At 46.1% G+C, this 15,400-nt stretch overlaps 1 protein-coding gene across 1 annotated transcript in view; it reads left to right on the top strand.

Annotated features, from left to right (window-relative positions):
* The window catches only part of Pard6g (par-6 family cell polarity regulator gamma), a 70,457-nt gene that overhangs the window by 23,023 nt on the left and 32,034 nt on the right, over positions 1-15,400 (top strand). The window contains exon 2 of the mRNA XM_028871993.2: positions 6,506-6,728. Within this exon, the coding sequence (XP_028727826.1) occupies positions 6,506-6,728 (223 nt within the window). The remainder of the gene's footprint in view (positions 1-6,505; positions 6,729-15,400) is intronic.

Consider the following 15,400-nt stretch of genomic DNA (forward strand, 5'->3'; position numbering starts at 1 on the left):
ACCCCCACTGTGAAGTCACTCTTGTCCCTTTCCACACTGGAACAGTGGAGCAGATTCTTTCTGCACAGCCCATCTTTGAAAGGCGGAGACTTGTGCTGCCCTTTCTTGAGGGTGATGTATCCAGATAAATCATTTAGTATTCTTCTGCATGGAAGCTGTGTCTACCCAGTTATTTATCCTGGCATTTGTTTGTATCTGTGTGGACTCGTGGATGTTTATTTTGTGCTCTTTTATTTTGTTGTTCAGATTGTTCCAGCTTTGGCCACTGGCATATTTCCCAGTTGGTTCCTGTCTCCTTCAACATGTTCCATGTTTGTGGGGTTTGTTTTGCTTCCTGGCTTTCTGCTATTATGAAATGGCCAGGCTCATCTCACATGTTTCCTGAGCCATGTCCTAGAATCAGATATCACAGTGCCCATTGCTATTGGGGTACTCAGAGTCCTCGTTCCTAAAGATTGACGGCAATGTCCTCCCTTGCGTTCGTGATTTGAATGATTTGAATTTCTTTTTCTCTCCTATCTAAAGATGTGCTGATTTTGTTGGTCTTTTCAAAGACTCAACTTTTTGTTTTGTTTCTTTCCCTATTTTTTCCTAATCTCCAGCCCATTTATTTCTGCTGGTTTAGATTAGGTTTGTACTTTTTAAAGTTTCTAGTTAGTGGATTTCTTTTTAGGTTTTTATACCCATAAGTTTCCCTGTGTGTGCTGCTTTAGCTACAGTCTGTACGTTTTGGTGTGATCTATTTTCATTAATCTCTAGGTGTGTTTGATATATTTTCTTTAATCTCTATGTGTGGTTGATATATTTTTATTAATCTCTAGCTGTGTTTGAATGTCTCTTCTAATTCTTTTTGTATATGTGTGGTATGTTAGGATGTATGCATGGTTGAGGGGAGTGTGCATCTGGAGGCTGGGGCAGGATGATGTCTTCCTTTATCATTCCCTGGCTTATTGCCTTGAGGCAGGACTTCTTACTGGCATGGAAGCTCTCCATTTCAAGAGGTGGGGGAAGGGAAGAGAGATAAGATGAAAGAGATAAAAGACAGATGATGTATTAGTTGAGGTGATATATATGTATGCGTATCTTTTTCCTAACTGTAAAATCATAAATCTGTTGTTGTTATTGTTGAATATACACTAAAGAGAATCAAAATAAATTTCACTTTTAGGTAAATACACTTTTTTGAGGGTCTTATTTTATAGCCCAGGGTGTCCTGGAACTTGTGGTGATCCTCCTGCCTCAGTCTCTTGTGTACTAGGACCGCAGGCATGAGCCACCATGCCCAGCTGAGAATAATGTACTTTTGCCTACTGGTCTAAGAATTTTGTATTGAGATTAATTTTCTTTTGAGCTTTAAAAGGCAAAACTATCCCCTTCCCTAAGTGTTTACTATCCTGTTGCAGAAATTAAGACTGAAGATCACCTACGAAGTAAGTTAGTATTGTCAAAATAATGGAATGACAGTTTATTTTGTGAAAGTTCTGGAAACTAAGGAGTTTCACACCTGTGAATTTCCCAGTGAGAAATAGTCTTCCTTTAAAAAGTACTTGATTCTTGCTCTTTATTTGTTCTCATAATAATAAATAGATTCCTTAGCACTCTCCAGAAGGTAGCAATTTGTGTTATTATAAGCACTTGGGTTTGCACATATTAGAAGAGGTCCCATCCAAGGCACAAATGACCTGAGGCGGCCGGGAGATTATTCTGGCTAGGTGCTCCTTTCTTGGTCAAGTATGCTTCTGGAAAGGTCCCTTCACCAGCTCTTGTGCATGTCTAGACTTAACTCCCCCAGGGAAAAGCATACTGCCTGAGTTGAGTGCTGATGCGAAATGGGGGTTGTGATATGTGGTATACTAACGTGCCTGCTGGCCTAGCTAGGCCCAGCAAGGCCAGTGTGTGTGTGTGTGTGTGTGTGTGTGTGTGTGTGTGTGTGTGTGTATGTGTGTGTACATGTGCGTACCTGCCTGTGTGCATGTCACCACACCCAGCTGAATCTAGCCGGTGAAATCTGAATGGGTGGTTTAGTATTTCCATTAGCCATTTTTAAATAGAATAAACACAATCTTTTTTAATAATTGGAAAATTTACGTAATTCCTTTTCTCTTTGATTTCTTTTATCTGTTACTATCCAGAGATTTCTATTCTACTAGTTTATGCTTGATTATCTGTCACTCTTCTATGTAATAAAAAGTTTAGATAAGTTAAAGTTGAAATAGTCTCCACATGGCTATCAATCTCTGTTAAAATTGCTCCTAAATTGTTGCCCATCAGTATTTTCAATTTGCAAAATAGGAAGAGCTTCAGAGATAGGAACCCTGGGACACAGTTGTAATCCCGTCACTCAGGAGGCAGAGATAGGAAAACTTTAAGTCCATGAGTTCAAGACCAGCTTAGGCAACATTCACACACACACACACACTTGTGAGGGGGCACTTAGGCATAATATAGATGCACTGTGATTATCACCCCAGAATTGTATAAATGATGAAAATGAGGCACCCGTGGTGACATACTTCTGTAATTACCCCTCAGGCTGAGACAAGAAAATCAAGGGTGGTGTTGGGAGTGTGGCTGGAGGATTGGGAGTGAAGATTTAGGCTGGATGTGATCAAGATATATTATACAAATAAAAGTGATATATAAGCATGAAATTACAAAAGAATTAAAATTTTTAAATAAAAACCCAAATGGCAAATGTAAATTAGAGAATTTACCTCTTAAAAGTTCTAGATTGAGTTATTACAATGTTTATCAAATTCTGCATTTAATAAAAAGTATTATTGCTCGGTGACCAGAAGTGTCTTCTTGTATTTTTTTTTAACTGCTATAGATGTCCACACCAGCGTGAGCTTTGTTACATAAACAAATCAAATGCTGTGTAAGTGAAAGTACAGCCAGGGAGAGTGAAGGCTCCTGGTGAGGAAAGGGCTCTGGGACCCTCCCTGGGTCACATGCCAAGAGTAAGTCAACCATTAGCATCATTCAGATGACCTCTTTGCTGGGAGTTCAGTGTGAGCAGTTTCTGGGTTTGATGGACATAGACGGTAGGGAAACAAGACTTGCCACCTGGTCAGCAGAGCCATGCAGTTTTGCAGTTTCTGGAAGCTAGAAAAATTCTTGGCTTTACCAAGACTTCTATGGCATTGAGGGGCACCTACTAATTCCTTCATTCGGAGGCCCCTTGTTCAATCTGATATAAAGTGGAAAATAAATTTTTTTAATTTTTAGATAAAATGGATTGATTACATCACCTTTACCCACCTCTGTCGGAACTCTGGACCTCATTAAACATACATAACAGGCTCTCTGATTGCGTGGCAAACCAGTCACATGGTCAGACACAAACCAGACTTTCTTCACCTCAAGAAAAGTCTGATTGTTTTGCCTTTCCAAATTACTATAGGAAGGTACACATTTTAGGGAAATTGTTTAAATAGTGAAAAATACTTTGAGCTGCCTGTAGATTAGTTGCCAAGTGAACCTAAGATGGAAACATTGTTGGAGAACTTGGGCATTTAATGTGTGAGCTTTATCTCACACATAACATGGGTGCTGAATCTGCAGTGAGGAGTGCTGTGAGCATACAGAGGAGGGTGTTCCTCAGGTGGGGTACAGTCATACATCCTGCTGAGGATACCCAAACAAGGACTGGCGGTGAGAGAAATGCTCCTGGGGTTACATTACTCATCATTACTGTCTTCTATGTCTTCACTGGGAAGAAAGGGGTGTGCTCTTAGACTCCGCAGAAGTCAGCCAGACAGGTGGGAAACATGAAGACTGCCCAAATAAATACGTTATGACTTGACCGGATAACTAAATCAGGAAGAAATCATACAGAACGTGGGTTGTAGGCTTTGTCATCTTACAGTTTTTCAACCCCTATGGGGGAAGACCAGCATGCTTATTGGTGAAATTATCAAGGCCACTCCAAGTAGTTAAAAGGGAGGTTTATTTTGTGGGGTAACTTACAAGTGAAGGGATAGGTAGGTCACAGGGTCTGGGGAAGGTGTATCGCAGTCCAGTGGTGTTCTCTAGAGAACTCTGCTCAGTCTACCTCCAGCGTCCAGGGTCCAGAAACCAAGAGAGCTGGCGCATCCGGATCTCGGGTCTTCAGAGTCCTTTCTCGGCCCCGCCTTGTAGGATTGACCATTACCGAAGCCTCAACGGGGGTTGGAACTTCCAGGTCAAAGCTGGGATGGCTACCCACTACACATGTTCTTCCCAGGCCTCCCTGTTGCTGGGGCATCCTTTGTGAAGTGCTGAGAAGAAATGACATGTTTGTCTGAGTTTGTCTGGAGCCAGGGTGAAAGAGTCTAATCTGCGCCTCTGACGCCAGTGGGGACAGAACAGAGTCCTTTCCTCTGCTCTTTCCGGGGCATCAGGCGTTCATAAATGTGACTAGCAACACCAATGCTGGAGCCGTACCTCTTCCCCTAGTGAGTGTGTGGGAGGGCCATTCTTCTCCCCTTACTGTGTGTGTGGGAGGAGACAGTAGACTTCTGACTAGCCACCGAATGTAGCTTTTCCCAGGCCGGCATTTTGAATTGTTCCTTTGTTGGGTATCCTGGGCAGTGCAGGTAGGTCAGAGGTTGGCTTTGCTTTGGGTGACCTGCAACAAGTGGGACCAGCAATTGCTCCCCAGGCAAGTCGGTCTTCACACGGATCTCTGGACGCTGGTTCCCTTAAGCCACCGGTCTCTGTATGTGAGCCCCAGACACAGCATTAGTTACTTCTGAGAAGTTCTTAAAAATCACAAACTCTTGGGCTACATCCCCAAATCTGAACGCTTCGTAGATGATTTTTGACACAAACCTCAGTGATTTGGGATGGTTTGTCCAGTATAATGCCCAGATATAATGGCCATTCATGTGTAACATTAAACATTAATCTTTGTGTCCATTGGAGCCCATTTATTTACCTCTTAATTATAGTGAAAACTATTCTGAGCCAAGACCTCAGGCCAGACTGACTATGTTGATTTCCTTGCAGCTCTCAAGAGGTGACCATATGCTGTGGGCTGGGGTCCTCTGCTGTGAGCATAAGCTCTGTGCACAGCTCCATGGGCAACGAGGTCAGGGCCGGGGTCTGCAAAAAAGAAGTTGGCGCTGGGCCTTTATGTTTGTGGTGCTGCCAGTTACTGCCCAGGTGGAGGGTCGATGCTCTTTTGAAAGGAAGCTGGTTCCTTTTTCTCCCCATTATTCCTTTCTCTCTGTCCTCCCTGACAGTCCCGGTCCAAGATCGATGACTTTGGGGTTTGTTTTGTAACCCATGTAGTTTAAACCAGGGCCATCTGTGTGAGCATTAGATTACAGCTGTCCATTGAAGCTTGGTGGTGGCACCATTGGGTATACAACTGGAGGCAATGACTCCCCCTCTCCCTGAATCTGTCAGTAGCAAATAGTTAAGCAGTGACAAGTAAGCCCCCCCCAAGCTCCTCCTTCTTCTCTGACTGTTGAAGGGCCCATTCCTGCGCAGACCCAGAGCATTTGCAGCCACTGAGTTCATGACTGCCATGGCTGTGTCTTGCCTAGAGATAGCATTTCACATCCCTTCTCCTGTCATTCCTTCAGCTCTGACATTCCTCCGGTCCCCTCTTCACAGTGTTGCCCAAGCTTTCGAGAGAATGGTCTGAGCATGGTGTGTAGGGCTGAGCACTCATGGGTCATGGGTCACTTATTCTTCGCACCCTTGCAGCCCTGAGCCTCCTCACTCTCCACCCCTCACTAGAGAGAGACCCTTTTCTGATTACGGCTCACAGTAGTGTCCGTGCGCATAAACATAAGTAGGCAGTTCAGTGCGTAGTCAGTTTAGCTAAACAGCAATGTTCGGTTCCCCTATGGCCTTTTGTTTCCCCTGCCATGGGTTTTCACCAGGGTTCAGTACCCAGCGTGGATTCCCTGCCATGGTGTGGGCATTAACTCTGATCAGAGGCAGTTGGTTACCCCTAACCATAGTGCCGCTATTGCACAGGTGGTCACATTTTCTTTTTAACCTGGCAGGTCGATGTCATAGCTCGTAAGAGTCACAGCTGATGCCTTTCCCCCAGCAGCTTGCGTAGCATCTTCATTTTGTCCCTTGGGTGTGGATCCTGGCTTCAGATCTCTGATTTGTTGGGTTTACTTGGAGTTCCTGTAGAACCCAGGGAACTAGTAAGAGGCCATTGGGGGTGGGGAGTCTTAAAGGAAGGAAGAGAGTAGAACATAGGTAATTTGAAAGTAGTTTCTGTGAGTGGAAAGGTTTGAGCAGGGAGGGGTGGGAAACATGGGGAGGACTAACCCAAACAAAGAGGAGATTTAAAAAAAAAAAAAAAAACTGCAAACCTACTACTTTAAAACCAAAATTAAAAATATACATTATATATTTTAAATAGAATTTGACTTGCTCAGTCACAAGACCATGGCACAGGACTGCTAGTGACCTCAAGGGGACTTAGTTACCACATTGTTCCAAGTACCTCACTGACTCTTCCCAGTATTTACTTACCTCATCTCTTCTTGCCTTGTAGTTTGGGGCTGAATTCCGAAGGTTCTCCTTGGACCGTCATAAGCCTGGGAAGTTTGAAGATTTCTACCAGCTGGTTGTGCACACCCACCACATCTCCAACACCGAAGTGACCATCGGCTACGCCGATGTACACGGCGACCTGCTGCCCATCAACAATGATGACAACTTCTGCAAGGCGGTGTCAAGCGCCAACCCCTTGCTTCGGGTCTTCATCCAGAAGCGAGGTACGAGGAAGCGGCACCGCTCTGTTTACTCGGCAATCACTTAAGAGACAAACAGAGTGCTCTCTCTCTCTCTCTCTCTCTCTCTCTCTCTCTCTCTCTCTCTCTCTCTCTCTCTCTCTCTCTCTCTCGGTATAGGACTCTAAGTTCCAGTTTCTGGCCTGTACTAGCAGACTTTAAAATTAATTTTCAGATCAATACTAATTTGTTTAAAGGTCTTAAAAGTAGCTAAATTGCCTTTTCCAACTTAACATAGCATTGGCTTCTGCCTTTTAAAGATGTAAGAAAAAATAATACAAATACTTTCAGACTTTTATGAAGAATAAATAATGCTGATATTTTTAGCATTTTAGCTAGAAGCAAGTGAATTCAATAACAAAGAGGCATTTGTCAATATCTTAAGGTTAAACTTGAGGGCCATTCTTAGTATGTCTTTTTCACATCCCTGGAAGACTAGCTTGAAATTGTAACTGTGGTTAACTCTAAGCTCTAAAATCCTGGCCTTGTTGTAAGCAAACACTATTTTGTATTGAAATAAATTACTGACATAGGCAGGTTGGTGATTGGGGCGGCGTGGGGGGCTAGGGGGAGACAGTGCTGTGAACTCATCCTGCTTACCTCTCAGAAGTGCATTTCGGGTTTCGTTTTCTTACATCTGAGCTTGGCAGAGCCTTGTCAATGAAAAATACTATGTTACAGGAAAGAGCCAGCTGCAGGGGAAGCTTCGAAGTCGAAAAAGGACATTTCATAATCAATTTGTTAACTATCATCCTTCTTCTGGGGCAGACCTACTTTGAACATTGCAAGCACAGGCCTGGAGCGGACTGCTGTGTGCAGTGTGCCTCAGACCGAGGAGCCAGTGGAGATCCCTGTAAAGCCGTGCAGCAGCAAACCATGTCTGCTGCTAAGGGCCGCTCCTTAGGTGTCTTCTCCCAGCACCCTTTCGGTGTTCATTATGCTTCCTTCTCCCTCTTCCCCGAGGAGCAGCATGGCATTTCCAAAGCTGGCTTTTTCAGTGTGAGCACATCTGTCGTCTGAGCTCAAATCCTTCTCGTGGGTTCCACCATCCTTTCTGAGCTTGGTGGAAAGAACCAGAGCAAGCCACTGTAGTGTGCTGAGTGAGGAAATGGAAGACCAAGGTGTGGAGCTGACTGTGGGGCTCGGAATTGTTAGCCAGGCCTTCTGTGTCCGGCACCCTCTTGTCTTGACAGTGGCCTGCTCACCAGGTTACCGTGAAGTGACACATTGCACGCCAGCTGACAGCCGGTGGCCTGGAAATACTGACTTTTAGTGTTCTCACTTGTGCTGATGGGGTACGGTAGGGGACTCCTAACCTCACTTTAGTCCAGTTTCCTGGCACAAAACTAGAACACACTGGCATCTGTGTGATAGTAGAATCTGCATGTTGCTGATGATGCTGAGAGACTGGTCCAGCTGTCCCTTCCTCGGACAATTAGGAGACTTTGGGAATCAGGACTCTTGTGCTCCCTGTGGCTCTCTGTAGCCTACAGTGTCCCTCTTGTCCCTTCTCGATCCTCTGTGGTAGCCATAGCTGGTCCTGGTGTACACATACTGCATCCTACTACCCCATCCTGGAACTCTGCCCACCACACCACTGGAAAATCCATCGATTGACACTCTGCCTTCTCAGAAGGCCATTTCAATCTGCTCATGTTTTCCTCTGCCTATCTGTCCTCTTCTTCTTTTCTCTGGATGTTACCTATTACAGGTTCCTAGAGTGGCTCGTGATTCATCTCCACCAGACTCCCAGGCCCCTGGGCCGGTTCTTGGCTGTGCCACAGTGACCCCAGCTCATGGCCTCACTCACGAGGGGCAGGTAAAGGGGTGAAGGCTCTGGGAGTTGGCATCCATGCACATAAGCCTTGTTATCCATCATGAAGGAAGCTAGTGTTTTGATCCTCCTGGACTGTGGAGTCAGGGTTCTGAAGTTCCGGCAGAGGCTGGCTTGAGTGAGGCATGCCCCTCACCATGGAGCTGCTGAACCTGCACTCAGGCTGGGAGCTCAGGTCTGCGTGTTGCAGGTGGGACTGCGTTGGCCTCCCTCACGGTTCAGGTGGCTTTCTCTGCTTCAGCGTGTAGGCTGAGGCCCAGGGTCCTTTCGCTATTACTTATTTTTCCTTCTTATTATTTTTCCTCTGCCCTGAGTAGCTGCATGGCATTTCAAAGCTGGCTTTTTTCATATTATATAAGCTCAGATCCTTCTCATGGGCTCCAACCATCCTTTCTGAGGTGGGAAAGTTCTTAGATTTTTGTTGGATTCCCATATCAATGAACTCTTGACTGGGCCCATGTACACCATCCTGGCCCCTCTTCATACCTCTGGATAGCTCAGAACCTTCTCTTCACCCTCCTCATGGGGTTCGGACTGGGGTAACTGCATGGGGGGAGAGTCTATACATCTGTGGACAGCTGGACACCTTTGTCTGCAGGATAGACTTGCTGGTCCATAACCATGAAGATCAAGTGTCCATGTGGTTGACGTCTTGAGACCACCAGGGTCAACAATCATAGTCCATTGTCTTTCCATGGCATTGGGCTGGAGAGGCCAATGAGTCCCAGGTAGCTTCCCATTTGACAAAGACTTTTTTTTGTTGTTTTTTTGTTTTTTGAGACAGGGTTTCTCTGTGTAGCTTTGAGCCTTTCCTGGGACTCACTTGGTAGCCCAGGCTGGCCTCAAACTCACAGAGATCCACCTGGCTCTGCTTACCGAGTGCTGGGATTAAAGGTGTGCGGCACCACTGCCCGGCTAACAAAGACTTTTTTAAAGAGAGAGAAAGAGTGTGTGTGTGTGTGTGTGTGTGTGTGTGTGTGTGTGTGTGTGTACACTTGTGGTTGGTTCATGTTAGTGCAGTGCCCATGGAGGCCAGAAGAAGGTGACAGATGCCCTGGAGTTGGAGTTATAGGTGGTTGTGAGCAGCCTGATGGGTGCTAGGAATCAAACTCCGATCTTCTAGAGGCAGTACATGCTCCTAAATGGGAACCAACTTTCTAGCCCTGACTGATATAGAAGTTTTAAAAAGAAACTATTACCATCACCAGTGAAAAGTAAGCATTCTTCATAAATGTTTAAATAAATCTTCAACCATGCTTAAAACATTTAATCTCCTCTTACAATCAGCCACTCAAGGACATAACAATAAAATGACAGACAAGTGTCCCTTTCAACTAAAACTCCCAGCAGAACCCAAGTGTGTGGGTACATATCCACACAAAGACTTGCACACAGTACCATTCACAACAGCCTAAGAGCTAACCAAACCCAAGAATCTACCTGCCAGTGAACAGATGACCAAGTGTACATATCCATGCAAGCAAATGTTATCCTGCCGTAAGAGAGAGCTAAGTACTACTTCACAGCAGTGATGATCACCAACAGTATGCTCAGGGAACTAAGCCAGGACCCAGGGCCACTTACCATGATCCCATTATTCAGATGATGTGTAGTTAAAAACTGATCTGCTTCTAGTATTTACTTGTGACCCTAAGTCGACACTAACGTGGTTCTCTGGTCATTGGAGAACATGCACAATGAGTGGAGAAATACTGAGCCACTCGATGCGAAGGTCACACGGCAAAGCACCTCGTGCTGTCCTGTCTCTCCCAGCATCCATCGCTCACACACTCTGTCCACTGCCAACATTGCCACTTTTGTTTTGTTTTGCCTTTTGTTGGTGATTTCACTCTTTAAAACGGCCAAATGGCCAAGGGCTGACATGGTACCTAACGTTCTCAGCTCAGGAGGTTGTGGTGTGCCTCATGGAGATGTCATGTTAGAGAAGCCACATTCAGGCCCTCTGGCCACGAGCTCAGTAAATGCTAAACACAGTGTCTTTAGACAGATGTCAGGTGATATGGTGACTGGTTGTTGACAGGTGATGATTGGAGTCCTGTGATGACCTGAGCATATCTCTCTCCAGGGATCATGGCTTTGGATTTACTAACTCACTGTTCTTAGTGACTTTACAGAAAGAAAGAACCCTTAATAAGGAGTTTGCCGTCTGTGAAAAGTCCAGGATGAGCAGATTCATGGAGACAAACGATTGAGTCCGGCTAGGAAGATGCCCCAGGCAGTGAACTCCCTGCCACACAAGCCTGAGGCCTTGAATTTGGACCCCTAGCACCCCTGCAAAAAGCTGGGGATGGCAATGCCTCTGTAACCCCTATTGCTGAGATAAAACACTGTGACCAAAAGCAATATGGGGAGGGCCTCTCAGCTTACAGTTCCATAGTCCACCGCTGAGGGAATTCAGGGCAGGAACCCACACAAGGCAGGAACTGGGAGGCAGGAACTGACGCATAGACAATGGAAGAGTGCAGCTTACTGGCTTGCTCCTCATGGCATGCTCAGTTTGCTTTAATATATACCCCCAGGACCACCCGGGTGCCCAGGGATGACACCATTCACCATGGGCTGGGCCCTCCCCCATCAATCCCCCCATCAATCACTAGTTAAGAAAATGAACCATAGGCTTGCCTACAGGCCAGTCTGGTGTGTGCATTTTCTCATTGAGGTTTCCTCTTCCCAAATGACTCCTGTTTGTCAATTTGAAGAAAAACAAAAAGCAAAAACAAACAAACAAACCCACAGCCAGCACAAGGTGGATCCCTGAAGGGCAGCCAGCCTAGCTGAAGTGATACACTCTGGGTTCAGTGAGAGACTTCTTCTCAAAAAAATAAAGGTAGAGAGTGATCAAGGAAAGACACACGACGCCAGCCTCTGGCCTGAGCATAAACTTGCATGTGCACCTGCTAATAAGTGCATAGCCACACATGCACATCACAGGCGGTAAAAGTGTTTCAGGATCAGAGATCTCTGTGGGTGTGAAATTGTGCACTTGAATCCGTCAGTTTCGTGTGCTGTGTCACAGCAAAGCCCGTGCCAGGGTTAGCTGTGACGGCAGTCACGGTGCTCTTCTGGTCTAAGGTACGTTCTTTAGCAGGACCTCGGGGTTCTCTCCAGCTTTTACTTCCAGAATTCAGCCGTCCTGACTATGTGTGGCTATTTTGAGGGTTTGTTTGTTTGTTTGTTTGTTTGTTTGTTTGTTTGTTTTTCAAGGGATGGCCTCATGGAGACATCAGAAACTCTAATCTGTAATGTGGCTCATCGTGTCCCAAATACTTTGACTTTCTAGTTAACATATTTGTTTGAAAGTTTTTTTAAAAATCATCTCTTTCCCTGATAGTCAGAAACTTCCTGGGTGTTTCTTCTAACCCTCAGGTGTGAGCCATGCCCAGGTATGAGCCATACCCCAAATGTGTGCTAAGCCCAGCTGTGACCCATGCTCCAGATACGAGCTGTGTCTGGGTATGAGCCACGCTTTAGGTATATGCCATGCCCCAATGTCAGCAGTACTGTGGTGTGATCGAGGCCCAGATAGGAATGGGTCCCAAGTATGAGCGTCGTCCAGGTAGAATATTTGACATTCTGATAAAGTGTTCTCAAGTACTCTTATGGCAGGGCTTATGGTACATACAGGACCTAGGTCCCCATTTGTAGAAAAGGCTGCTTTGGGACCCAGATAATCAGCCAGGAACCACCTGCCTTTTGTCCCACTGGGTCCTGGTCAGGGGATGTTTTCTTGAAGACCACTACATAGCTTTCTGACCGTGGAGGCTTGGGGAGGGTGTGTGGCAGCCCCCGGCTTCAGCCCCACCAACTTCTTTCAGACTTCTTTCTTCTACATCTGCTGGCTTCTGCCATCATCTCTCCAGGGCAACTCTTAAAAATCCTGGGCCTTTCTCTCTGGAAAATAACCGCTTCCATTCTGCTCTTCACATTAATGCTCCGTCCATGCGAGTAAGGACGGCAGCAGGCCCAGAACTAAGGGCTCAGGATGCATGCCTGGGTTGCAACCCTGGTGAGTTTCAGTGACTCATTTTTCTACTTGCCCGCCTTTCCCTCTCACCCTCCCCAGTGGGTGCAGGAACACTTGGGAAGCTGCTAGTAGTGAGTGGACAGAGGACTGAGGCCAGTGTAGACACTAACATTGTTACCACTAATTCATTAAGTCCTTCAAACACCAGCAGTGCCCATTATCTTGTCTACCTCCAGGTCATACTCAGGGCAAGGTAGGCTAGGGCAGTGGTGGGGTGAGGGTTCCTAAAAATAAACATACATGTTGCCCCTGCGCGTGTGGCTCTTAGCTGTTCTGGGCATTTGGGATTCTTAGAATAAGCAAAACTCATTTGCAACTGCTTAGGTTGATCAGAAATTGTGCGAGGTTACATTTGCTTGTATTTCATTGCACTGATTTGCTGTGAACCATAAAAAGAAATGTTCTTCAAAGTAAGTAGAACAGTTGTAACTTTGGTTACAGACCCTCACGGAGTTTGAAAGTATCAGGCACAAGAACTCTGCTCACTGTTTTTCTTGGATTCTTACGTGTTGGCTCTTGGTAGGAGGGTTACTTAGCAGGAAACATCGGTGCGTGGTCAGAACTCCCCGAGTTCCTCTCCTCTGAGGCTGACTAGTACTGCTCTATGAGACGTTTTGCTGTGTTGGGCCCATTATATCATTATGTCCCTGTGCTCGCAGGGACAGGCATGGAGCTGGCACACACCTCTCTGGTGGAGGGGCCCCCGCCACTCAGCTTGTGAGATTCGGTAATGCCACGGAGTCCCGGAAGCTCTGGTGTTTGGGAAATTTCCTTTCTCTATCATTTTCTATGTTTTTGTTTTGTTTGCTTTTGCTTTTTCAAAAGGCCAAGAGGGCCTCTGACTACAGCAGCGTGGGAGCATGGAGGAGACAACAGGCCTGCCTGCTGCCCTGTCCTAGAGTGGGCGTGGGGGAATGTGCTGAGGCAGCTGGTGGAAAGCCACACACCAGAGGTACCCAGCACCCAGAGGAACGTGGCTGTCTGGGGACCCACGCACAGCCAGCCCGTAAGCCTCAGCTTGTTGTCTTCTAGAGTCCTTGTGTCCTTCTGGCCCAGCTGGTCTATGATTAGCATATTCTCTAGTGAACCACCGCGGGGACCTGATGTGCAAATGGTGAGGTTTCACACCCGATGAGCTGGTGCTTTTTTTCCTCTCTAGTCGGAGCTGCTTTTACACAGTCAGCCTACTGTGTTTATAATTTGATTTCTTGCTTTCTAAGTGTCATATGTCATAAATAGACCTGATTGTGGAATGCTTTATAAAATGTTTTTTAAGACTTTACTGTTTGTGACATATTTGTGTAAAGAAATTCAGGTGACGTGGAAATAACTCCCTGCCCCAAGACAACATTTAGCATTTGACAAAATTGTTCCAGGCTTTGGATGTGGTATCCCATAAACAAGTTGTCGTATCCATGACATGGAGATTGCCTTGGCCTGGCATTGTCCTTTTGTCCTTTTGCGGCTCTGTGTGGATGAGCATCACCCTGCCATGATGAACATAAATGCCACCTTTGCAACTGACCTCCCAGTTTTCCTTCATTCTAAGCTATGCTGAGCAGTCCTATAGAGCTGTCAGTTTCTCTCTTGGGATAAATGAATAAAAATATTCTTGCCAGATTAGATGGTAGGTTTGAGCAAAGGTGTATAATTCCAGTGTTCCTGCCCTCAGGAGGATCTCAGTGTGACATTTGAAGCATCTTTGAACATGGTCATGTCCTATGGAAACTTGTGGTCTTTCAATTTGTCTTCTTGGACACAATGGCAAAGGCCATCCCTCCGGCCAGAATGACTGAACTACACAAATGGTGGCCATCCCTGGGCTTCTGTGAACCCTGGGATCCTGCCTCCCCTGGCAGCCGCTGTGTATTGTTGTTCCTGGTGGCCTCACCTTTGTGAGTGTAGAGTCTGACTTCTGTCACATGTCATCTGTGGATACGTCTCACAGGAGCAATTCCCATGATGGGATCATTGATTTGCTGTCACTTTGACCAATGTATTGGAAGGCTCAAAACTGTCATCTTGTTCCATCTCTCTGTGACATCAGAGTGACCCACTGGGTGGCAGAACATAGGTTTATATATAAATTTAGGCTGATGATAGCCTGGAGCCAAAATGATGGGTTTTCAGACTTGTTTCAAAGACATGTTGTTTTTGAAATAAATATTTATTGAACAAAGATAATGTAATCGATCATCTAAGAGGGGTATGTTCCTCTGCTTCCAGAGTAGGTAAGGGTCACGTCATGTGGGCTACTGGCTATTTCAGAAGTGAGGAATTCTTCAGCCTGCTACGGTGGCTGCTGTGTAGACCTGTTCCCGGCCTACACCACTCGGATGCTGCTCAGTGACTGTAATGCCACCAATGGGGTCTTGTCTGATGGTGAACTCTCTATCTCAGATGTGCAAACTCGAGGGTTCATCCATTTCCCCATGAGCTTGGTGGCTCTCCTGGGTGCTGTGGTGAGCAGATCAAGAACGGCATCAGCTCTCACAGCACCGGTCTCTGCCATTGGGGGCCATGTGCTAAAAGAAAACTGAGCAGTGTGATTTCAGTAACTGCGGAGGTTGGGGGAGAAAACCGGGCATACTGTCATGCATCTCTGGGAACCACTTGCAGAATGCATGCTAGAGTAAGGCCTCCTGAGAGACCAGCAGAGGCTGCTTATGCAGACAGAGAAGGCCAGCAGAGGCAGTAGGCAAGAACAGGCCTGCATGCTGGTTAGTGGACCTCCCCACAAGGCATGCAAACTGTGCTATCCAGAGGTTTCCAGTGGGG

Source organism: Peromyscus leucopus, chromosome 19 (assembly GCF_004664715.2).
Source record: "Peromyscus leucopus breed LL Stock chromosome 19, UCI_PerLeu_2.1, whole genome shotgun sequence".
NCBI lineage: Eukaryota > Metazoa > Chordata > Mammalia > Rodentia > Cricetidae > Peromyscus > Peromyscus leucopus.